The 26416-nt window shown below is 40.8% G+C and overlaps 1 protein-coding gene across 3 annotated transcripts in view; it reads left to right on the forward strand.

The window, feature by feature from the left end:
• DDX59 (DEAD-box helicase 59) overlaps nt 1-26416 on the forward strand; it is a 48722-nt gene that overhangs the window by 2917 nt on the left and 19389 nt on the right. For all 3 annotated transcript variants that reach the window (XM_064273430.1, XM_064273429.1, XM_003410205.4), the window contains 3 exons: nt 1741-1908; nt 6472-6561; nt 20553-20804. In XM_064273430.1, coding sequence (XP_064129500.1) covers nt 1741-1908; nt 6472-6561; nt 20553-20804 — 510 coding nt within the window. The remainder of the gene's footprint in view (nt 1-1740; nt 1909-6471; nt 6562-20552; nt 20805-26416) is intronic.

The following is a 26416-nucleotide window of genomic DNA, read 5'->3' on the forward strand; positions in this document are numbered from 1 at the left end:
TGAAATGTACCATGTTTCATCCTTGACTAAGGAGCCCTGGTGGCTTAATGGTTAAGCTTTTGGCTGTTAACCCAAAGATTGGCAGTTTGAACCCCCCAGCTGCTCTGCAGCAGAAAGACCTAGGCTTCTGTAGAGATTACAGCCTAGAAAGCCCTATGGGGCGGTTGTATGCTATCGTGCGGGGTCGCTGTGAGTCAAAATCGACTCAACAACATCTAACAACAACATTCTTAACTATGTTAAATTGGATACAAAGACTAAATATTTAGAACTTAGGGAATTTTTCTTTTATTATATTAAATCAGAGATCTGTTTATTGAAGTTCTGAAAAAATTGTTTTCCTTCTAAAATGTTATATTTTTAATAAATTTTCTCTTAAAGGAATAAGCTTTTGATTTGGCAGGGGTGGGGAGGATCCAGCTGACCAGATAAGGTACAACTTTTGTCTCAGTTTAGCTTCCTTGAATTTTGTGTTTTGAAGAAACTAACTGATTTATATCAGAGTTGGAACGCTATTATGGAATTTCAAGATACACCTTTCAATGTGATCTGTGCTTGTTCTTCAAATACTGTCATACTTGACCTGTTAGCTTATAGTGTATAAAGCACTTTTTACAAATAATTAGTTTAAAAAACATTTTGAGTAATGATTTGCCAAGTACTGGTGTCCTTGTGGCACAGTGGTTAAGAGCTACGGCGAGCTACAGCTGCTAACCCAAAGGTCAGCAGTTCAAATCCACCAGCTGCCCCTTGGAAACCCTGTTGGGCAGTTTTGCTAGGCCCTTAGAGTCGCTATGCGTCAGAATGGACTTTACGGCAACACATTTGGTTGTTTGGTTTTTGGTGGCCTTGTGAGGTATGGCAAGGGGGGAAATGAATGAAAAAAAATGTGGACAAAGAGAAGAAAAATAAAGGAGGAAAATTTGGAAAAACTAAAGAGCAATAGAAAATAATGTGAGGAAAAAGTAAAAGAAAGCACTAGATGGTCAAAGCGTAGGTAACACCAGAGGAACAAAATGCAGCTAGAGGGCAGGGGCTGAGGTGTGTATGTAAGTTAGCTGTTAGAGGGCAGGGGCTGAGGTGTGTATGTAAGTTAGCTGTTAGAGGGCAGGGGCTGAGGTGTGTATGTAAGTTAGCTGTTAGAGGGCAGGGGCTGAGGTGTGTATGTAAGTTAGCTGTTAGAGGGCAGGGGCTGAGGTGTTCATGTAAGTTAGCTGTTAGAGGGCAGGGGCTGAGGTGTTCATGTAAGTTAGCTGTTAGAGGGCAGGGGCTGAGGTGTTCATGTAAGTTAGCTGTTAGAGGGCAGGGGCTGAGGTGTTTACGTACATTAGCTGTACAGGAAAGAAGCGAATGTACCAGAGAGCTGAGGAAAAATGAAGGGTGGAATGCCACATGTTAACCAGGTCTGAGGGCGCCTACTGGGTGTTTTGTTCAGAGGAGGTCCCGGAGAAAACCCTCTGTTTTCCCACGTTGGTTAATGTGGACGCCTCGTAGCAAGGGCTCTTTCTTGCCCTAATTGTGATCATTCATTGTGTTCTGTAAAAAATGGGTTCATTTATAATGGTTTTGAGGAAAAAAATCTGTAGTGAGCAAAAACCATAAGAACTGGACTCAGATTCAGTAGAGCTGAGGGGAATATATGACAGGGAAATGTTCTTGGAATCCCTGTGGAGATTTCATTTTTAGATCAGCAGGAATTAATTCCTTGTGCTTTTAGACTTGTTTGTCATATCTTTGCAGGACAGAAGTCCATCTGCACTTATCCTGACACCAACAAGAGAGCTAGCCATTCAGATAGAGAGACAAGCTAAAGAGCTGATGAGTGGCCTGCCTCACATGAAGACAGTGCTTCTCGTAGGAGGCTTACCCTTACCCCCTCAGCTTTATCGGTTGCGACAGCGTGTTAAGGTAAGCACAGTTTGGTAGCATGCCTTTGAAAAGTTCTGTATGAGATACAGGAACTAATTTTTTTTTGTCTTGAGGGACTTTTGAGTGTGATTTTAGGTAGCCTTTACATTCTTGCCCTCAACACCTTGTGTGGGTGAATATCAGCCTTTCTTATAGGAATGTTGTGAGGATAAAGTGAGATGTATTTGACAGATTTAAAACATGTAGAATATCATTTTAAGAAATTGCAGATTGATGGTTAATGGGATATTGGATCAGTGATTTTCAGTGTGGCCCTCCAATATATAAAACAGATAAAGGTTAAACAGGTTTTATTAGTAAAAAAAAAAAAAAAGTATAAGTTCAGCAGTACATACTTTCAAAGTAAACAAAAATATTTTTGATGGACATCAGCTCTGAAGTTGGGGTAATGGATTTTAACCGCAGACTCGTATCAGTCTCCGCAGTGAATATATTGTCATCGCACAGAACAGATATGCGTGAATAAGTAGCTACAGATTCTAACGGATTTTAAACAACTAACCTTGTCTTCTCAGGGTACTCTTTGATTAAACACAAATGACCAAGAAACTACAGAAAAGCTTTTTCTGAGATGTTAAAAAGTAAGTTAATGCACTGGTGGTAGTCGCTAAAAAAAAAATGTAACATTTAGAAGGTAACATGGACAAGTGGGCACAGTGTTTTGATAATTTTTCTTAAACAGTCTCAAAGAGAAGTTACAAGTGTAGCATAGTTTATTTTCCCCCTGAGACTTTTGAAATAAGTTCCTGACATGATGCCCATCACCCCTGTATACTTCAGTGTGTGATTCCTACAAAGACGTTATCCTGTATAACCACAAGACAATTATAGAATCAGGAAATTAATCTTGATACATCTAAATACATTAGGAATTAACATTGATATCATCTACTCCTCTGACCCCGCCCAGGTTTTGCTAATTGCCCCATCAGCTTTTTTTTAATAGCCAAAAGATCCAGTTCAGAATTGTGCTTTGTATTTAGCTGTAATGTCTCCTTGATCTCCTTCAATTTGGAACAGTTCTTTTGGCTTCCTCAGTCTTTCTTCTTTTCCCATGGTCCTGACACTTTTGAGATTACATGGTACTTACTTTGAAGAACATACCTCAGTTGATTAGAGTCAAGTTATGTATCTTTGACAGGAATATCACAGAAGAGATGCTTTGTTCTTTTCACTGCATCCTTTTAGATGACACTCAATTTCAATTTGTCCCTTTATTGGTGATGTTATCTACAAAGTAACTAAAGTTTTTTCCTCCTTTGTAGTTAGTTTTTTTTTGTTCTTCAACAAACTCATTCTTTTTCTCTCCTTGTGTTTTTCATCTATCTATCAATCTATGTATCTATCTCACTATGGACTCGTGGTTTCCTATCTTATCCAAAGGCTGTAGTTGTTAACTATCATTTATTTTGATACTTCGCTGTCTTTAATTTGACCAGTGGTTGCCCCTTCAAGTAGGTTTCTGTGTCCTTTTATTATATCCTTATCATTCTTTGATTAGTTTGTTACTTCTCAGGCTCATCTTGTTGTTTCCTTACCCTAGTCCTGGAATCATCCCTTTCTCCAAGGAGCACTAGTGTTTTTTAGTAGAGAATCATATTCAGAAACCAAGGTCTGGGCTCAAGGTGTACTCATTGCTCTTGAACTATCACTGCTTCCAGGACATCTCAGTGGATGGAGGTAGGGGATAGATGAATGTGTGTGAATTTCTCTATCTGTGTTTATTGGAGACCATGAGTATACATGGATACTTCCAATTTTGATTCAACCCAGCAAGATTTGGTTTAGGTTTTCTGTTTCCATATTTGTAACTCCCTTCTCTGACAGTAAGAAACCTACCAGTTGTTCTCCTTTATATTTTATTTATTTGATAAATCCCCGTATATGTAACCAATCTCCCAACATCCCTACTGCCTTCTTCCTCACAGTGATACCCTCCTCCCTGGACTTCACCACTTCAAGCTGGGGCATCTCCCCTCCCCCTGATGTACCTTCCTCACCCCCTCAGGCTCCAGTACCTGATGCAGGGCCACCTGTGCAGGGCCGCCTTTTTGTGGAGACTTCCTCCTTACCCTGCTGCCACTCCCCCTCCCACACCAGGGTGTGCTCCCTCAAAGGCACCCTCTCTGAAACAACTGTCTGCTCAGCAAAACTGTCTTTCAACAGCAAGGGCTAAATAAAGACCTTTTCATATAAACAAAACTGAGTTTATGACCAGTGGACCACCTAAAGGAACTTCTAAACTGAAAGAATTTGCAAAGAAGGACAATGACTCTGGAAAGGAAGGTATGGGATGGAAGAAAAAGTGGGGAGCGAAGGGAATAGTAAACATGTGGGCAAATGTAAACAAACATTTACTGAAAAAATGGTAATGATAATGAACAGTTTGGGTGGTTGAGAAAATCCAAATGCAGAAGAGATGTGGTTGACTTAAAGCATTTGTCCTTGATTACATAAGAAAAAAGTAAAAATGTTGATAAACTTTAGACTTTATTAAGTTATATGTTTGTTAAAATTCGAGGAGAAACACTGAAAGAATGAAAAAAAAGAAAAGGAAACATTTATAACTTCCAGACCAGGAAAAGGGGAATAAAAGGGGTAAGCTCAATTCACAATAAATAATTATTGTCAATGTTTCTGGTATTGCTGGAAGGACCTAAGCAGAACCCTACAGTTTTGTGGATCCAGATACTCATAATTCTAAGATTTTGTGATTTTCAGTGATACTCCCATCCTTTCAGTGTGTATCTGAAAAGTGGAGTACAATTGAATTTATCAGATCATTTATAACTCTACTTTGTGTCAGGTGCTGTCTCATTTAATCCTCACAATAATTAATATGAATATGAGAACAGAAACTCACACCATTATTAAATGCTAGAGCTAAGTTTCCTACCTATTTTGTTTGACTAAAGAGCCCTTACTGTTTAAGCACTACTTCAACTGATAACTTATAAAACCATGAAATGCTTAAAGCAACCTCTTAATTTAAAAATGAAATAACAGGCTCAAAGAGGACAAGGAATTTGCACTTGTTCACAGAGCTAGGTAGTGGACACACTGCCTTCAAGGCCTGCCCTGTTTTGGTCCCTGTTGAGTTCTTGAGCTTCATGCCATCCTCCCCCTCCCTCACTATAGACATGCCTCACTCATCCCGCAGCCTTGGAACCTCCCCTCCGTCTAGACCACCTCTCACCCTCCTCACTTCCGTTAGTCCTTTAGGTTTTAGCTTAAGTGTTAGGTGGGGCTGGATAAAAACCAAAACCAGATCAGTTGCTGTCAAATCAGCTCCAACTCATGGTAACCCATGTGTGTCAGAGTAGAACTGCTCCATAGAGCCTTGAAGGCTGTGACCTTTCAGAGGCAGATCTCCATTTCTTTCTTTTGAGGTGCCGCAGGGTAGGTTAGAACCACCATCCATTCAGCAAGTAGCCAAGCACTTATGGGCTGGATAAACCAAAACTTGTCGCCTTCAAGTCGATTCCAACTCATAGTGACCCAACAGGGAAGAGTACAACTGTCCTATAGGGTTTTCAAAACTGGAAATCTTTATGGAAGCAGACTACCACATCTGTCCTCTGTGGAGTTGCTGGTGGATTCGAACTGCCAGCCTTTTGGTTAGCAGCTGAGCGCTTAACCACTGTGCCACTAGGACTCCTCTAGGGCTGGATAGGTCCCTCCAGAATGGGTTCTTACTGCATACTGTACTTTTGAGAGTTTATTTTTCTTTCCCTTTATATAATAATGGCATGGGGGAGGTGTCTGCCTCCAACCCCATAAAGGGGAAGGGGAACCAGCATCAGCAGGATGAGGCTGACTTCCATGAGGTGGAGGCCTGACAAGCCTCCTCTCTGCACCACCTTTACCAATTCTGACCATCCCTCCACCAGCACTCTGCTTCTTTGCTGGGTATGATAATTCATTGCAGTGGCCACACAGAACTCTCAGACAATATTCACGATTATGGGGTTTCTTAGGGAAGTAACGGTTACAGTTCAGGCTTGGGAGCACTCAGGATACAGTGCTTCCATCAGGACAGCCTCTCTCCAGCCGTGCTTGCAGGCATACCTCTCCTTGGCCCTCAGTCTCTGCCCAAAGGCACTCAGCTTTATCCCTTCGTGGGCTGGGAAGCCCACTGCGCTGTCTCCTTGATGCTCTTTTGCTGGTCTCTCCTTCCTTTGTGATGGTGAGCTCTTCCCTTCCCTGCCTCTGGGGTGGCTCATTTCAGACCCAGTGGGATGACCAGTCCCTTTGGTGGGCCACAATTACCCTATCACACAGTCTTGCCCAATCATCTGGGTGGGAGTTACAAGACAATGGCTACACAGGCCACACAAACGTGATCTCTGGCACCGCACTTGTTATTGTAAACGTGTATATAGTCATGAGATAAGGGACTATGTTTGTCTTACTCATTATTGAATTCCAAGTGCTTAACACAGTATCTGGTACATAGTAATAGCCACTTGATAAATATAGAATAAATGAATGAGTGACTATTAACTAATTTGTGCTTTTTTTAACTTCTTCTCTTTCATTCAGGTTATCATAGCAACCCCTGGGCGACTTCTGGATATAATAAAACAGAGTGCTGTAGAACTCTGCAGCGTGAAAATTGTAGTAGTAGATGAAGTAAGTAGTGTTTGAAAAACATTGGTATATAATTTTAAATAACTTACAGAAAGTATGTAGTAGTTATATGATTTCATTGTGTACTCAGGCTTTTCTCTCCTAAAGGAAAAAAAATTAAAAAAAAAAATGCAGCAATAGTTCTTAAGCTGGTTCTGTCCAACACTGCAGCTTAAACTAAGGTATAAAACCGTAGAAACCCGTTGCTATCGAGTTGATTCCGACTCATCGTGACCCTCTAGGACAGGGTGGAACTGCCCCATAGGGTCTCCAGGGATTGGCTGGTGGATTCGAGCTGCCGACGTTTTGTGTTAGCTGCTGAGTTCTTAAACCACTGTGCCACCAGGGCTCCAGACTAAGGTATAAACTTAGAGGTATAGTGCACTAAAATTAAACTTTAGCAGTCTTTTCCTTATTGACAGAAGACACAAATTCAGTGGATACTGTATTCTCAATGATAGGAATTTTGAAGATTTGATGCTTAGAAGTAAGTAAATTGGATGGCCTTTATTATTTCTTTTTTCTTTTTTTTGTGAAAATATATATTCATCTGTAGTTTTGATTGTTACACACACAACTTAATCGCTTTTATGTCTTCATTTTGCTTCATAAGATGAGGTGTGTTACTATTTCATGATAGTCCACCATGTGAACAAGCATCAGAGCACAAAACCATATGCGAGCCCACACTGGGCCTGTGCCATTCCTGCCTGCAGGGCACATCTCCTGCACACTTGTCCCACAAGCAGGATCATAGCAGAGGCTGGCTTACCTGCAGTGATTGGAAAGGTGGGGTGCCAGGTGCTCACCAATGACAGCAACCTGGCCTGCCTTCTGGGGCCCCAGTAAGTAGCAGTCAGATACCAAAGGGGTGGTAAGAACATGGTAACCAGACCCGAAAGACTGGGGTTTGAGCCTTTACTCTACCTACTGTGAGACCTTAGGCAAGTCATTTAATCTTCCAGAGCTGTGGTAAGGATAAAATAATGACTGAAAATGGCTTATAAACTTAAAGTCCTGTATAAATGTAAAACAGTATTATTCAGTCCTATAAAAAGTGCTGGTAAATCACTTTTTCCTAGCATGGCCTTTTGATGGAACTGATTTCTTGTATCTGAGTATCATTGGGCTTCCCTTTGATGATAAGCCCATGTTCTTAAGTTCTTGTCTCATGAACCTGATAAATGATTGTTAAACAGAATTTAAAGTTAGGTCCCAGTCACCCTCACATCTCTTCAGCATTTTTGTTTATTTAACAAGATTTCATAGATCACCTCAGTGCTGTGCTTGTTGTTACGGTACAAAAGAAATATTCTTTCAACAAACATGTACTGAGTGCCTGTCATGTGCAGCCTCTCTTCTAGCTCCTCGGAGTTTAAAGAATATAGGTCTGTGTTCTAGAGCAGGAATGAGCTGGTAAATAACACAATTGGTTCTGACCAAAATAGCAGAAGTGCTATTTATATGCAGATTGACCAATTCCAGATAAGTTTGGTTGTCATCACAGAGAAGTTTTAAACACCATTCAAGATCACAAGGTGCAGAAATCTTGTTGAAGAGAAAAGACACATCTACTTGAAGTAAAAGCGAGAACATTATCATATATACAGTACTGAGATAAAGTACTAGAATGTGTGATGTAGACCAGGGATCAGCAAACTTTTTCTGAATCAGGTAGTAAATGTGTTAGGCTCTGGGGCCGTAGGGTCTCTGTAGCAACTACTTAATACAACCCTAGATAGTGTATAATGAATAGGTATAACTGTTCCAAAAAAACTTTATTTAAAAAAGCAGAGGGCCAAATCTGTCCCAGGAACCATAGTTTGCTGACTACTGGTATAACTGCAAGGGGCAATTCTACTCTGTCCTGTAAGGCCGCTATGAGTCAGAATCAACTTGATGGCAATGTTTTTTTTTTTTCTTGGTGTAGGATGTAAGTAAAATAATAGGACTGTATACGATATGCTAATTGTTCAGGGAGAACAAGGTTGGGAGGAGAAATGAGGGAATAAATTTACTGGCACTTTAAAAAACGGCTTCTCAGAAAGATGGGAAAGGATTTAGAAAACTAGAGTCTATCAAGGTAAAGAGACTAATGCAAGCAGAGAAGGAAAGTCAGAGTGTGTGTGTGGTGAGGGCTGAAAAGAGACTTGCCCTCCTGAGAAGTTCTTGAGAAATAATAGGAAGTAAGGTTGAGTAGTGAGGGTGGGGTCAAATTATAGAGAGCCATGAAAGGGAGACAGAGGAATCTGGGTTTCATGTGGGAGACGATGAGGGTTTCTAAATTATTGAGTTGGGGTGTAGCATGTTGAAAGTGGTGGTTTAGGAAGGCTGTTCTGCTGCTCTGTGCAAGAGAAATTAAAGAAGAAAGAATCAGAGACAGAGCAGCCAGCAATCCAGACAAGAGGTGAGAAGGGTCAGGGGCAGGGTGGAGGCAGTTGGAGTCAAGGAGAAGCGTTAAATCTGAGAGTCACTGTAAAGGAATAATTTATGAGTCTCATGATGACTGAGTATGAGAGAAGGAAAGGAACACATTACAGATGCCTCCATAAATTAAAGAATACTTGTGTCTTTAATTTTAAAAAAGGGCAGTTGGGCAAGGGGTGTGATCTTGGTACTATTTGAGTTTGGTTTTAGACATGTTGCACTTCATGCGAGCAACGGCTGCATTCACCCAAAACCAAACCCATTGCCTGTCGAGTCGATTCCGACTCATAGCGTACATGTAGGACAGAGTAGAACTGCCCCATAGAGTTTCCAAGGAGCACCTGGCGAATTTGAACTGCAGACCTCTTGGTTAGCAGCCATAGCACTTAACCACTATGCCACCAGGGATTCCAATGGCTGCATAAGAGGAAATAATTCTGTATATAATAGGAAATGTGCATCAGAATCCCTGAGAAGTTACCCTTTCTCTAAGGGAGGAAGCTTAGAGAGAAATAGGCAGAAAGAGAGAGACAAGGACTAGGGCCTGGAGTTTGAAATTGAGCCAGTAAACAGAAGTAGTCTGAGAGACCAGAGAGGAGCTGGGAACCAGTTACATCCCTGAAGAAGAGAGAAGACAGGGTTCAAGGAGGAGGGTGAGCCACAAGAATGGTCGAGAAAAAGAAAGAAAAAAAAAGATAATTCCTTTGGAATTGGAAGAACTTGCTCTGATACCCTTTGTGTCTTCACTCATACCTGCCATTTGCTTGCTCTTCCACCCCAGCCACCTGCCCTTCATTCTTTTATTGTCCGTGACTCTGTGAAACCTTCCTCCACACATAGACCTCAGGCTCGCTTTCCTCTCTGCTCTGTTGAACTCTTTACAGACTTTATTATTTCTCTCATATTGTGTTCCCTGCTGTATCCCTAGAATCAAGCATGGTGTTTTCTCCAAGTTTCCCTACTGATAAGAATCACCTGGAGTACTCAGTGACTGTGATAGATGACCGGCCATTTTACTTGGATATTTTAATTCAGTAGGTCTGAATTAGGAGCTCTGGTGGCTCAGTGAGTAAGCACTCAGCTGCTAACTGAAAGGCCAGCAGTTCGAAACTGCCAGCCACAACCTGGGAGAAAGATGTGACAGTCTGCTTCCCTAAAGATTTACAGCCTTGGAAACCCTATGGGGCAGTTCTACTCTGTCCTATAGGGTTGCTATGAGTCAATGTCTGGGCATCCGCTCACCAGCAGTGGGGTTTTTTGTTTGTTTGGTTAGGTCTGAGTTGGGGCCCAGGAGTCCTTTAGACTCATTCCCAGTGATTCTTATCTTCAGGGAGGTTTGGGACACACTGACTAACAAAGTGCCTGACCTGTGGTTAGGTACTTGTTAAGTGCTTAGAATTAGTGAATGTGCATTTGTTTATCAAATACATTTTTAGGTCTTTTTATGTGCTAGACACTGTTCCTAGTTCTGGGGATACAATGGAAAGTGAGGCAGATAACCACTGTGTCTCATGGAGCTGTGACAAATGTACATAAGGTAATGTGGCAGACACCTGGGGGGTTACCTTAGGTTGGTAGTCAGGGGAGGGCTTTCTGAGGAGGTGCCTTTCAGGCTGAGATGTGATTGAGACGGAGCAAGCCATGCGTAGATCCATCTGGAGGGAACACTTTCAGACAGAATAGCCACTGCGTAGTCACTAACGTGGGAATGAGCACGAGGCATTCGGGGTCATGGAGAGTGAGGACCGAGAGCGGTACGAGATGAAGTCAGAGGTGGGCAAGGACGAGGACTTGTAGGACATTTAAGCCATGATTAGGAGTTGGATTTTATTCTAAGTGTGATGGACAGCCCCTGGAAGGTTTAAGCAGAGGAATGGCAAGCTCTGATTTGTGGTCTAGAAGGATCCGTCTGGCTGCCTGAAGAGAAGGGAGTATGGGATGGGTGTGGAGTGACGTGTCCAAACATATTTAGGAGAGATTGGAAGTAAGGGGAGGCTGTGGTGATGTCTGCAGTGTGGGACAATATATAAGCTTAGTTCTTTATAAAAAAAAAAAAAAATTTTTTTTTTTTTATACTTATCTGTTATTTACCAAGTTTTATACAGGGAGCATATTATTTGTTATTAGAAGAAAAGAAAATCATATATTTAAAAAGATTTTTAAAAAGGTGAAATGGAGGAGGCGGAGCCAAGATGGCGGAGTAGGCAGACGCTACCTCGGATCCCTCTTACAACAAAGACACGGAAAAAGAAGTGAATCGATCACATACATAACAATCTACGAACCCTGAACAACAAACACAGATTTAGAGACGGAGAACGAACTAATATGGGGAAGCAGCGATTGTTTTCAGAGCCTGGAGCCAGCATACCAGTCAGGTACAGCACAAGCACAGAGAGCTGCTCCACCCCCCTGAACTAACCCCGGGAGGGGGACCAGCCGGTTCCACGGGCGGCGTGGGACACAGCCGGTAGGAGAAGTCCCCGGGAGGCAGTGACTGGTCTTGGAACGGGGAGAGCAGCGTCCCAGCCAGGGAACCATCCCGCCGGGATTTGGACTGGATGCAGGTACGGCATAAACACGGAGAGCTGCTCCACCCCCCTGAACTAACCCTGGGAGGGGGCCCAGTTGGGTTGCGCGGGCGGCGTGGGACGCCGGTAGGAGAAGTCCCCAGGAGGCAGCGACTGGTATTGGAGCGGGGAGCACAGCGTCCCAGCCGGGACACTTGGTCACAGCACAAGCACGGGGAGCTGCTCCACCCACCTGAACTAACCCCGGGAGGCGGCCCAACTGGTTCACGAGGGCAGCACGGCAACGCGGCTGGAGGGACGAGAAGTCCCCGGGAGGCAGCGACTGATTTTGGAGTCGAGAGTGCACCGTCCCAGTAGGGGAGCCTTGATGCTGGGCGTGGGGCTGGAAGCGGAGGATCTGACCGTGACTCCAGCAGGCCAGACCCCCCCGGGGGCAATCTCCACACAGCCAGCACACATAGGCGACGCGCCCCACGGGAATCTCAGATATAATAGTCATTCCAAGCAAGACAAGCAACTCTGGCTATATTCTGAGGTGCTACTCTCCTATCGCTCTGTTCCCTCCCCCACCCTCCCCAGGCGGCTTCATTAACATCCGAATAGCCTGAGCCAGAGGGAGAACTCTGATAGGGATCTGACTGCATTTCTTTTTTTAGCGGATTTTCTGGAAAAACTAGTTTCCCAGAGATGGCTCGGAGACAACAATCCATATCAAACCTCTTAAAGAAGCAGACCATGACAGCTTCTCCAAGCCCCCAAACAAAAGAATCAAAATCTTTCCCAAATGAAGATACAATCCTGGAATTATCAGATACAGAATATAAAAAACTAATTTACAGAATGCTTCAAGACATCACAAATGAAATAAGGCAAACTGCAGAAAAAGCCAAGGAACACACTGATAAAACTGTCGAAGAACTCAAAAAGATTATTCAAGAACATACTGGAAAAATTAATAAGTTGCAAGAATCCATAGAGAGACAGCATGTAGAAATCCAAAAGATTAACAATAAAATTACAGAATTAGACAACGCAATAGGAAGTCAGAGGAGCAGACTCGAGCAATTAGAATGCAGACTGGGACATCTGGAGGACCAGGGAATCAACACCAACATAGCTGAAAAAAAATCAGATAAAAGAATTAAAAAAATGAAGAAACCCTAAGAATCATGTGGGACTCTATCAAGAAGGATAACCTGCGGGTGATTGGAGTCCCAGAACAGGGAGGGGGGACAGAAAACACAGAGAAAATAGTTGAAGATCTCCTGACAGAAAACTTCCCTGACATCATGAAAGACAAAAGGATATCTATCCAAGATGCTCATCGAACCCCATTTAAGATTGATACAAAAAGAAAAACAGCAAGACATATTATCATCAAACTCACCAAAACCAAAGATAAACAGAAAATTTTAAAAGCAGCCAGGGAGAAAAGAAAGGTTTCCTTCAAGGGAGAATCAATAAGAATAAGTTCAGACTACTCAGCAGAAACCATGCAGGCAAGAAGGGAATGGGACGACATATACAGAACACTGAAGGAGAAAAACTGCCAGCCAAGGATCATATATCCAGCAAAACTCTCTCTGAAATATGAAGGCGAAATTAAGATATTTACAGATAAGCACAAGTTTAGAGAATTTGCAAAAACCAAACCAAAGCTACAAGAAATACTAAAGGATATTGTTTGGTCAGAGAACCAGTAATATCAGATATCAGCACAACACAAGGTCACAAAACAGAACGTCCTGATATCAACTCAAATAGGGAAATCACAAAAACAAACAAATTAAGATTAATTGAAAAAACAGTACACATAACAGGGAATCATGGAAGTCAATAGGTAAAAGATCACAATAATCAAAAAGAGGGACTAAATACAGGAGGCATTGAACTGCCATATGGAGAGTGATACAAGGCGATATAGAACAATACAAGTTAGGTTTTTACTTAGAAAAATAGGGGTAAATAATAAGGTAACCACAAAAAGGTATAACAACTCTATAACTCAAGATAATAGCCAAGAAAAACGTAACGACTCAACTAACATAAAGTCAAACACTATGAAAATGAGGATCTCACAATTTACTAAGAAAAACGCCTCAGCACAAAAAAGTATGTGGAAAAATGAAATTGTCAACAACACACATAAAAAAGGCATCAAAATGACAGCACTAAAAACTTATTTATCTATAATTACGCTGAATGTAAATGGACTAAATGCACCAATAAAGAGACAGAGAGTCACAAACTGGATAAAGAAACACGATCCATCTATATGCTGCCTACAAGAGACACACCGTCTTAGACTTAGAGACACAAACAAACTAAAACTCAAAGGATGGGAAAAAATATATCAAGCAAACAATAAGCAAAAAAGAAGAGGAGTAGCAATATTAATATCTGACAAAATAGACTTTAGACTTAAATCCACCACAAAGGATAAAGAAGGACACTATATAATGATAAAAGGGACAATTGATCAGGAAGACATAACCATATTAAATATTTATGCACCCAATGACAGGGCTGCAAGATACATAAATCAAATTTTAACAGAATTGAAAAGTGAGATAGATACCTCCACAATTATAGTAGGAGACTTCAACACACCACTTTCGGAGAATGACAGGACATCCAGTAAGAAGCTCAATAGAGATACGGAAGATCTAATTACAACAATCAACCAACTTGACCTCATTGACTTATACAGAACTCTCCACCCAACTGCTGCAAAATATACTTTTTTTTCCAGCGCACATGGAACATTCTCTAGAATAGACCACATGTTAGGTCATAAAACAAACCTTTGCAGAGTCCAAAACATCGAAATATTACAAAGCATCTTCTCAGACCACAAGGCAATAAAACTAGAGATCAATAACAGAAAAACTAGGGAAAAGAAATCAAATACTTGGAAAATGAACAATACCCTCCTGAAAAAAAGACTGGGTTATAGAAGACATTAAGCAGGGCATAAGGAAATTCTTAGAAAGCAACGAGAATGAAAATACTTCCTATCAAAACCTCTGGGACACAGCAAAAGCAGTGCTCAGAGGCCAATTTATATCGATAAATGCACACATACAAAAAGAAGAAAGAGTCAAAATCAGAGAACTGTCCCTACAACTTGAACAAATAGAAACTGAGCAACAAAAGAACCCATCAGGCACCAGAAGAAAACAAATAATAAAAATTAGAGCTGAACTAAATGAATTAGAGAACAGAAAAACAATTGAAAGAATTAACAAAGCCAAAAGCTGGTTCTTTGAAAAAATTAACAAAATTGATAAACCATTGGCTAGACTGACTAAAGAAATACAGGAAAGGAAACAACCCGAATAAGAAACAAGAAGGACCACATCACAACAGAACCAAATGAAATTAAAAGAATCATTTCAGATTATTATGAAAAATTGTACTCTAACAAATTTGAAAACCTAGAAGAAATGGATGAATTCCTGGAAAAACACTACCTACCTAAACTAACACATTCAGAAGTAGAACAACTAAATAGACCCATAACAAAAAAAGAGATTGAAACGGTAATCAAAAAACTCCCAACAAAAAAAACCCTGGCCCGGACGGCTTCACTGCAGAGTTCTACCAAACTTTCAGAGAAGAGTTAACACCACTACTTCTGAAGGTATTCCAAAGCATAGAAAATGACGGAATACTACCCAACTCATTCTATGAAGCCACCATCTCCCTGATACCAAAACCAGGTAAAGACATTACAAAAAAAGAAAATTATAGACCTATATCCCTCATGAACATAGATGCAAAAATCCTCAACAAAATTCTAGCCAATAGAATCCAACAACACATCCAAAAAATAATTCACCCTGATCAAGTGGGATTTATACCAGGTATGCAAGGCTGGTTTAATATCAGAAAAACCATTAATGTAATCCATCACATAAATAAAACAAAAGACAAAAACCACATGATCTTATCAATTGATGCAGAAAAGGCATTTGACAAAGTCCAACACCCATTTATGATAAAAACTCTTACCAAAATAGGAATTGAAGGAAAATTCCTCAATGTAATAAAGGGCATCTATGCAAAGCCAACAGCCAATATCACTCTAAATGGAGAGAACCTGAAAGCATTTCCCTTGAGAACGGGAACCAGACAAGGATGCCCTTTATCACCGCTCTTATTCAACATCGTGCTGGAAGTCCTAGCCAGGGCAATTAGGCTAGACAAAGAAATAAAAGGTATCCGGATTGGCAAGGAGGAAGTAAAGTTATCACTATTTGCAGATGACATGATTATATACACAGAAAACCCTAAGGAATCCTCCAGAAAACTACTGAAACTAATAGAAGAGTTTGGCAGAATCTCAGGTTATAAAATAAACATACAAAAATCACTTGGATTCCTCTACATCAACAAAAAGAACACCGAAGAGGAAATAACCAAATCAATACCATTCACAGTAGCCCCCAAGAAGATAAGATACTTAGGAATAAATCTTACCAAGGATGTAAAAGACCTATAGAAAGAAAACTACAAAGCTCTACTACAAGAAATTCGAAAGGATATACTTAAGTGGAAAAACATACCTTGCTCATGGATAGGAAGACTTAACATAGTAAAAATGTCTATTCTACCAAAAGCCATCTATACATTTAATGCACTTCCGATCCAAATTCCAATGTCATATTTTAAGGGGATAGAGAAACAAATCACCAATTTCATATGGAAGGGAAAGAAGCCCCGGATAAGCAAAGCACTACTGAAAAAGAAGAAGAAAGTGGGAGGCCTCACTTTACCTGATTTCAGAACCTATTATACAGCCACAGTAGTCAAAACAGCCTGGTACTGGTACAACAACAGGCACATAGACCAATGGAACAGAATTGAGAACCCAGACATAGATCCATCCATGTATGAGCAGCTGATATTTGACAAAGGACCAGTGTCAGTTAATTGGGGAAAAGAAAGCCTTTTTAAGAAATGGTGCTGGCATAACTGGATATTCATTTGCAAAAAAATGAAACAGGACCCATACCTTACACCATGCACAAAAACTAACTCCAAGTGGATCAAAGACCTAAACATAAAGACTAAAACGATAAAGATCATGGAAGAAAAAATTGGGACAACCCTAGGAGCCCTAATACAAGGCGTAAACAGAATACAAAACATTACCAAAAATGATGAAGAGAAACCCGATAACTGGGAGCTCCTAAAAATCAAACACCTATGCTCATCTAAAGACTTCACCAAAAGAGTAAAAAGACCACCTACAGACTGGGAAAGAATTTTCAGCTATGACATCTCCGACCAGCACCTGATCTCTAAAATCTACGTGATTCTGTCAAAACTCAACCACAAAAAGACAAACAACCCAATCAAAAAGTGGGCAAAGGATATGAACACACATTTCACTAAAGACGATATTCAGGCAGCCAACAGATACATGAGAAAATGCTCACGATCATTAGCCATTAGAGAAATGCAGATTAAAACTACGATGAGATTCCATCTCACACCAGCAAGGCTGGCATTAATCCAAAAAACACAAAATAATAAATGTTGGAGAGGCTGCGGAGAGATTGGAACTCTTATACACTGCTGGTGGGAATGTAAAATGGTACAAGCACTTTGGAAATCTATCTGGCGTTATCTTAAACAGTTAGAAATAGAACTACCATACAACCCAGAAATCCCACTCCTGGGAATACACCCTAGAGATACAAGAGCCTTCATACAAACAGATATATGCACACCCATGTTTATTGCAGCTCTGTTTACAATAGCAAAAAGTTGGAAGCAACCAAGGTGTCCATCAACGGATGAATGGGTAAATAAATTGTGGTACATTCACACAATGGAATAGTACGCATCGATAAAGAACAGTGACGAATCTGTGAAACATTTCATAACATGGAGGAACCTGGAAGGCATTATGCTGAGCGAAATCAGTCAGAGGCAAAAGGACAAATATTGTATAAGACCACTATTATAAGATCTTGAGTAATAGTAAACCTGAGAAGAACACATACTTTGGTGGTTACGAGGGGGGAGGGAGGGAGGGGGGAGGGAGGGAAGGTGGGAGAGGGTTTTTTATTGATTAATCAGTAGATAAGAAATGCTTTAGGTGAAGGGAAAGACAACACTCAATACATGGAAGGTCAGCTCAATTGGACTGGACCAAAAGCAAAGAAGTTTCCGGGATAAAATGAATGCTGCAAAGGTCAGCGGAGCAAGGGCGGGGGTCTGGGGAACATGGTTTGCGGGGACTTCTAAGTCAATTGGCAAAATAATTCTATTATGAAATCATTCTGCATCCCACTTTGAAATGTGGCGTCTGGGGTCTTAAATGCTAACAAGCGGCCATCTAAGATGCATCAATTGGTCTCAACCCACCTGGAGCAAAGGAAAATGAAGAACATTAAGGCCACACGACAACTAAGAACCCAAGAGACAGAAAGGGCCACAAGAACCAGAGACCTACATCATCCTGAGACCAGAAGAACTAGTTGGTGCCCGGCCACAATCGATGACTGCCCTGACAGGGAGCACAACAGAGGACCCCTGAGGGAGCAGGAGATCAGTGGGATACAGACCCCAAATTCTCATAAAAAGACCAAACTTAATGGTCTGACTGAGACTAGAGGAATCCCGGCGGCCATGGTCCCCAGACCTTCTGTTGGCACAGGACAGGAACCATCCCCGAAGACAACTCATCAGACATGAAAGGGACTGGTCAGCGGGTGGGAGAGAGACGCTGATGAAGAGTGAGCTAATTATCTCAGGTGGACACTGGAGATTGTGTTGGCAACTCTTGTCTGGAGGGGGGATGGGAGGATAGAGAGAGAGAGAAGCCGGCAAAATTGTCACGAAAGGAGAGACTGAAAGGGCTGACTCAAGAGGGGGAGAGCAAGTGGGAGTAGGGAGTGAGATGTATGTAAACTTATATGTGACAGACTGATTGGATTTGTAAACGTTCACTTGAAGCTTAATAAAAGTTAAAAAAAAAAAAAAAAGGTGAAATGGAGCCTAATAACTAGCTGTTGAACTTGACAGCTGGGGAGGCACTGACGACCTGATGGAGAGTAGTTGCAGTGAGGTGAGAGAAGTGAAGACTGGGCATGAGAGTGAGGAGGAACGGAGACAGCAGGACTAGACTGCTCTTTCAGGAAGCTTGAGTGAGAAGAGTTGCTGAAGGAATGTATTTCTAATGGCCGAGAGAAGGCCATCTACAGAGATGCTTGGTGACATTATTAAGGAAAGTGGGTGGGGGTGTTTGGCAGACACAAAGAGCGTGTGCAGGTATGTGTGTGTGTGTGTGTATGTGTGTGTTGTCTAGGTTTCATAATTGAAACATTGGCTAAGACTGTGTTGTACTCCCCTAAGTATATATACTTTACCTCATTAATACTCTTACTGTCTTATGAGGTAAATCCATTAAAAACCCATTGCCATTGAGTTGATTCTGACTCATAGCGACCCTATAGGGCAAAGTAGAACTGCCCCTATAGGGTTTCCAAGGCTGTGATCTTTACAGAAGCAGAGTGCCATATCTTTTTCCCCTTGGAGTGGCTGGTGGTTTCAAACCACCGACCTTTGGGTTAGCAGCTGAGCTCTTTATTCACTGCATCACCAGAACAGGCAGTCCCCGACCAACTTTTTGAGTTATGATGAACTGCACTTAAAACTGTCCTTTTTTTCTGAAAGACGACGATTGGATTTTTAAAGACACTGATAATAAAAGGCAGTAATACTGAAAACAAAAAAAAAAAAAAGTGAGGTATTCGACTTACATCAGAATCAACTTAAAACAGGGGCATCAGAAGGGAGTCGGAGAGTACCTGTACTATAATTCCCATTTACAAAGGGGAAAAAAATGAAAGCATAAAGCCATTAATTATCTTACACAGGGTCAGGGTGGAGCCAGGATTCAAAGCCAGGTAGTCATGATTATTTTGAGTTTTTTTAATGTCATAGAATGAATAATATTAAAATGATCATTCAGACTTTGACAGTACAATGGCTTTGTAGTTTCAAGTATTATTTTATTGTTCCCAAGTTATAGGTACCTGAATTGTATTTGAAAATCAAGATAGCCTTAATCTTTATTTTTTAAAAGCAGTACTGACTTAGAAAAAATTAATTTTCTTGTTTAGGAATACATATTAAAAAAAAAAAAACCAACAGTACAGAAGTGTATACAGTACTGGAAGCCCCCCAACATTAAATGTTTCAATTTAAAATAATATTTTATTATAAATGTAGTATGTGTTCATGGTAAAAAATAAAATAAAATAAAGAAAATTCAAGCTGTGCAAAAAGCTGTAAATGAAAAGTGAAATTGCCTTACCCACCCAGGCTTTAGTCTTTCCCCCCATTTGTTTTTTGTTTCTTGTTTATGTTTCTTCAGTATATACACATATAACATTTTCTAATGCAAATGATAGACTGTACATACTGTTCTTTACTTTGTTTTTTTCTCTTAACAGTCCTTCTGTATCATTTAATAAAGGGCCTTCTGATCATTTTTTTTTATATCATCATAGCGTTCCAATATGTATACCGTAATTTATTTACCAAATCCCTGTTAATGGACAGTTAAGATGTGTATGTTTTTTTGTTACTACTAATAATGCTATAATGAAAATAAGGGAGCCCTGGTGGTGTAGTGGTTAAGCACTCTGCTGCTAACCCACCAGCTGCTCTGTAGGAGAAAGAAGTGGCAGTCAACTTCTGTAAAGATTACAGCCTCGGAAACCATATGGGGCAGTTCTACTTGGTCCTATAGGGTTACTATGAGTTAGAATTGACTAAATGACAATGGATTTTTTGGTTTATGATGAAAATCTTTGCATAATCATTGTAAATATATGTAGTTTCACAATATATAATTTTATATAAATATATATTTTTATATAATTGGTCCTTCGTCTTTTGACATTGTGGTATATTTTTCTGTGTAAAGGTGTTTGTTTATATTCCTAACAGTCTTTCCTGGGGTGGCAATGGGTTTTAATGGCAAGCAATACTAACTTATAAATGGTTTTATTTTAGGCTGATACCATGTTAAAGATGGGCTTTCAACAGCAGGTGCTTGACATTTTGGAAAACGTTCCTAATGATTGTCAGACCATTTTGGTTTCAGCCACAATTCCAACTAGCATGGAACAACTAGCAAGCCAACTTCTGCAGAATCCTGTGAGAATTTCCACTGGCGAAAAGAACCTGCCTTGTTCCAATGTACGCCAGATTATTTTATGGATAGAAGAACCATCCAAAAAGAAAAAATTATTTGAAATCTTAAATGTGAGTCATTTAAGCAGTCACTTCAGTTTTGTAGATTGTGTGTGTGTGTATGTATATATAATAATGAACCTGAACACTTTATTAAAGCATACTCGTCTTCAAAGGCTGACTTATTGTAGCTAAGTAGATGCATTGCCGCCCCACAAAGTTTTACAAATTGAACGACTTTTGTGTACTGGAGATCAATGAAGTATTAATAATAGAATTATTCTCCACTTACTGTCCCTTCAGACATACAGAAGTAACCATGTCTCCCTGAAGCTTCACTACCAGTTGCTAACTAGTCACTCTTGAATGATTCCTACATAAAGTAGCAGTGATGTGAATGATAGTAGCAATAAAGTTGCTTTTTTTCAACATCAGGAACCTTGCAGTGTCCCTAGGAGACTTGCAAATGTGAAGAAGTTCGACTTGTTCTGTCTGTTGCCAAGGTTACAACTGAATCTGGCCTTGAAATGTGTTGACTCTTTGTTACCCAGATTTCAAATAGTTCTTAGTAGCACTTTGTTCCTTTCATTCTTGTGCAGAACTTCTAACTGGGTCACATTTATATGTTATTGTTGTTAGGTGCTTGTTGAGTCGTTTCCGACTCATAGTGACCCTATGTGCAACAGCACAAAACACTGCCCAGCTCTGCGCCATCCTTACAGTTGTTATGCTTGAGCTTATTGTTGCAGCCAATGTGTCAGTCCACCTCATTGAGGGTCTTCCTCTTTTCTGCTGACCCTGTGCTTTGCCAAGCATAATGTCCTTCAGGGACTGATCCCTCCTGACGTGTCCAAAGTATGTAAGACGCAGTCTCACCATCCTTGCTTCTAAGGAGCATTCTGGTTGTACTTCTCCCAAGACAGATTTGTTCATTCATTTGGCAGTCCATGGTATATTCAATATTCTTCACCACCACCACAATTCAAAGGCATCAATTATTCTTTGGTCTTCCTTATTCATTGTCCAGGTTTGGCATGCATATGATAAGATTGAAAATACCATGGCCTGGGTCAGGCGCACCTTAGTCTTCAAGGTGACATCTTTGCTCTTCAGCACTTTAAAGAGGTCCTTTGCAGCAGATTTACCCAGTGCAATGTGACGTTTGATTTCTTGACTGCTGTTTCCATGGCTGTTGATTGTGGATCCAAGTAAAATGAAATTCTTGACAACTTCATTCTTTTCTCCGTTTATCATGATGTTGCTCATTGGTCCAGTTGTGAGGATTTTTGTTTCCTTTTTGTTGAGGTGCAGTCTATACTGAACGCTGTGGTCTTTAATCTTCATTAGTAAGTGTTTCAAGTCATTTTCACTTTCAGCAAGCAATGTTGTGTCATCTGCATAACGCAGGTTGTTAATGAGTCTTCTTCCAATCCTGATGCCCCATTCTTTTTCATATAGTCCAGCTTCTTGTATTATTTGCTCAGCATACAGATTGAATAGGTATGGTGAAAGGATACAGCGCTGACGCACACCTTTCCTGACTTTAAACCAATCAATATCCCCTTGTTCTGTCTGAACAACTGCCTCTTGATCTATGTAAAGGTTCCTTATGAGCACAGTTAAGTGTTCTGGAATTCCCAGTCTTCACAGTGTTATCCATAATTTGTTATGATTGACACAATCAAGTGCCTTTGCATAGTCAATAAAACACAGGTAAACCTTCTGGTATTCTCTGCTTTCAGCCAGGATCCATCTGACATCAGCAGTGATATCCCTGGTTCCATGTCCTCTTCTGAATCCAGCCTGAATTTCTGGCAGTTCCATGTTGGTATACTGCTGCAGCCGCTTTTGAATGATCTTCAGCAGAATTTTGCTTGCATGTGATATTATGATATTATTCGATAATTTCCGCGTTCAGTTGGATCACCTTTCTTGGGAATAGACATAAGTATGGATCTCTTCCAGTCAGTTGGCCAGGAAGCTGTCTTCCATGTTTCTTGGCATAGACAAGTGAGCACCTCCAGTGCTGCATCTGTTTGTTGAAACATCTCAATTGATATTCCGTCAGTTCCTGGAGCCGTGTTTTTCGCCAATGCCTTCAGAGCAGCTTGGACTTCTTCCTTCAATACCATCGGTTCCTGATCATATGGTGCCTCGTGAAATGGTTGAACATCGACTTAATTCTTTTTGGTATAATGACTCTGTGTATTCCTTCCATCTTCTTTTGATGCATCTTCTGTCATTTACTGTTTTCCCCATAGACTCCTTCACTATTGCAACTAGTGAATTTTTCTTCATTTCTTTCAGCTTGAGAAATTCCGAGTGTGTTCTTCCCTGTTGGTTTTCCATCTCCAGCTCTTTGCACATGTCATTGTAATACTTTACTTTGTCTTCTCGAGCCACCCTTTGAAATCTTCTGTTCAGTTCTTTTACTTCATCATTTCTTCTTTTGCTTTAGCTGCTCGATATTCGTGAGCAAGTTTTGGAGTCTCCTCTGATATCCATCTTGGTCTTTTGTTTCTTTCCTGTCTTTTAATGACCTCTTGATTTCTTCATGTTTGATGTCCTTGATGTCATTCCACAACTCGTCTGGTCTTCGGTCACTAGTGTTCAATGCGTCAAATCTGTTCTTGAGATGGTCTCTAAATTCAAGTGGGATATACTCAAGGTCATATTTTGGCTCTCGTGGACTTGCTTTGATTTTCTTCAGTTTCAGCTTGAACTTGCATATGAGCAATTGATGATCTGTTCCACAGTCGACCACTGGCCTTGTTCTGACTGATGATATTGAGCTTTTCCATCATCTCTTTGCACAGATGTAGTCACTTTGATTCCTGTGTGTTCCATCTGGCGAGGTCCATGTATAGCTGCTGTTTATGTTGGTGAAAGAAGGTATTTGCAATGAAGAAGTCGTTGGTCTTGCAAAATTCTGTCAGTCAATCTCTGGCATTGTTTCTGTCATCAAGGCCATATTTTCGAACTACCGATCCTTCTTTGTTTCCAACTTTCGCAGTCCCATCACCAGTAATTATCAATGCATCCTGATTGCTTGTATGATCAATTCCAGACTGCAGCAGCTGATAAAAATCTCCCATTCATCTTTGGCCACAGTGGTTAGTGCATAAAATTGAATAATAGTCATGTTAAGTGGTCTTCCTTGTAGGCATATGGATATTATCCTATCGTTGACAGCATTGTGCTTTAAGATAGATCTTGAAATGTTCTTTTTGATGATGCATGCAACACCATTTCTCTTCAAGTTGTCATTCCCGGCGTTGTAGACTATATGATTGTCCGATTCAAAATGGCCAATACCAGTCCATTTCAGCTCACTAATGCCTAGGATGTCAATGTTTATGCGTTCCTTTTCATTTTTGACAATTTCCAATTTTCCTAGATTCATGTTTCATACATTCCATGTTCAGATTATTATTGGATGTTTGCAGCTGTTTCTTCTCATTTTGAGTCGTGCCACATCAGCAAATATAAGAATGGTTAAAATATGTTATATCCATAATTTAGTCTCAAAACAATTCAACTAATTTTTTTTAATTTATTGTGCTTTAGGTAAAAGTTTACAGCCCAAATTAGTTTCTCCTTCAAAAATTTGTACACGATTTATTTTGTGACATTGGTTGCAGCATCCACATTGTATCAGCACTCTCCCCATTTCCCTCTCCACCCCAGGTTCCCTGTGTCCATTCCTCCAGTTTTCCTGTCCCATCTGCCTTCTCGACTTTGCCTTTCGGCAGGTGTTGCCAATTTGGTCTCATATAGTTGATTGAACTAAGAAGAACATTCCTCACGTGTGTTATTGTTTATTTTATAGGCCTGCCTAATCTTTGGCTGAAAGGTGGACTTTGGGAGTGGCTTCAGTTCTGAGTCAGCAGTGTGCCTGGGGACCATAGTCTTAGGGGTTCCTCCAGTCTCTGTCAGACCAGTAAGTCTGGTCTGTGTGTGTGTGTGTGTGTGTGAATTTGAATTTTGTTCCACATTTTTCTCCCTCTCTGTCTGGGACCCTCTATTGTGATGCCTGGCAGAGCAGTCAGTGGTGGTAGCCAGGCACCATCTAGTTGTGCTGGACTCAGGCTGGTGGAGGCTGTGGTTCATGTTGTCTCTTAGTCCTTTTGGACTAATATTTTTCCTGTGTCTTTGGTTTTCTTCATTTTCCTTTGTTCCAGATGGGATGGGACCAATAGATGTATCTTAGATGGCTGCTCGTGAACTTTTAAGATCCCAGATGCTACTTACCCAAGTAGGATGTAGAACATTTTCTTTATGGACTGTGTTGTGCCACTTGACCTAGATGTCCCCCGATATCATGGTTCCCAGCCCTTAGCCCCAGGAACCTGGTCCCTCAAGGTGTTTTTTGTTTTTTTTTTTTTAAATTTTTATTGTGCTTTAAGTGAAAGTTTACAAATCAAGTCAGTCTCTCACACAAAAACTCATATACACCTTGCTACACACTCCCAATTGCTCTCCCCCTAATGAGACAGCCCGCTCTCTCCCTCCACTCTCTCTTTTTGTGTCCATTTCGCCAGCTTCTAACCCCCTCCACCCTCTCATCTATCTCCTCTCCAGGCAGGAGATGCCAACACAGTCTCAAGTGTCCACCTGATCCAAGAAGCTCACTCCTCACCAGCGTCCCTCTCCAATCCATTGTCCAGTCCAATCTATGTATGAAGCGTTGGCTTTGAGAATGGCTCCTGTCCTGGGGCAATAGAAGGTCTGGGGGCCATGACCACTGGGGTCCCTCTAGTCTCAGTCAGACCATTAAGTCTGGTCTTTTTATGAGAATTTGGGGTCTGTATACCACTGCTCTTCTGCTCCCCCAGGGGTTCTCTGTTGTGTTCCCTGTCAGGGCAGTCATCGGTTGTAGCCAGGCACCATCTAGTTCTTCTGGTCTCAGGATGATGTCTCTGGTTCATGTGGTGTTTTGATATGTCTAGGAAGCTTCTATGACTTTTTCTTGGTCAAGTTGTGCTGACTTGCCATATATTGTGTGTTGTCTTTCCCTTCACCAAAGTTAACACTTGTCTAGTTAGTGATTTCCCCTCCCCAACCCTCCCCTTCCTTGTAACCATCAAAGATTGTTTTTTTCTGTGTGTAAATGTTTTCTTGAGTTTTTATAATAGTGGTCTCACACAATATTTGTCCTTTTGTGATTGACTTATATCACTCAGCATCATGCCCTCCAGATTCATCCATGCTGTGAGAGGTTTTGCGAACGGATTCATCATCATTCTTTATTGTTGTGTAGTATTCCATTGTGTGTATGCCTGTAATTTGTTTATCCATTCATCTGTTGATGGGCACTTGGGTTGTTTCCATCTGTTTGCTGTTGTGAACAGTGCCACAGTGAACATGGATGTGCATATGTCTGTTCGTGTGATGGCTCTTGTTTCTCTAGGAGTGGGATTGCTGGATCTTACGGTATTTCTATTTCTAGCTTTTTAAGGAGACGCCATATCATTTATTTTCCTTAGTGGTTATACCGTTTTACATTCTCACCAGCAGTGCATAAAACTTCCAATCTCTGCACAGCCTCTCCAACTTTTATTTTCTTCTATTTTTTGATTAGTGCCAGTAATGTAGGGGTGAGAGGGTATCTCAGTACAGTTTTGATTTGCATTTCTACAGTGACTGGTGATTATGAGTATATCCTCATGTGTTTGTTAGCTGCC

Source organism: Loxodonta africana, chromosome 20 (genome assembly GCF_030014295.1).
Source record: "Loxodonta africana isolate mLoxAfr1 chromosome 20, mLoxAfr1.hap2, whole genome shotgun sequence".
NCBI lineage: Eukaryota > Metazoa > Chordata > Mammalia > Proboscidea > Elephantidae > Loxodonta > Loxodonta africana.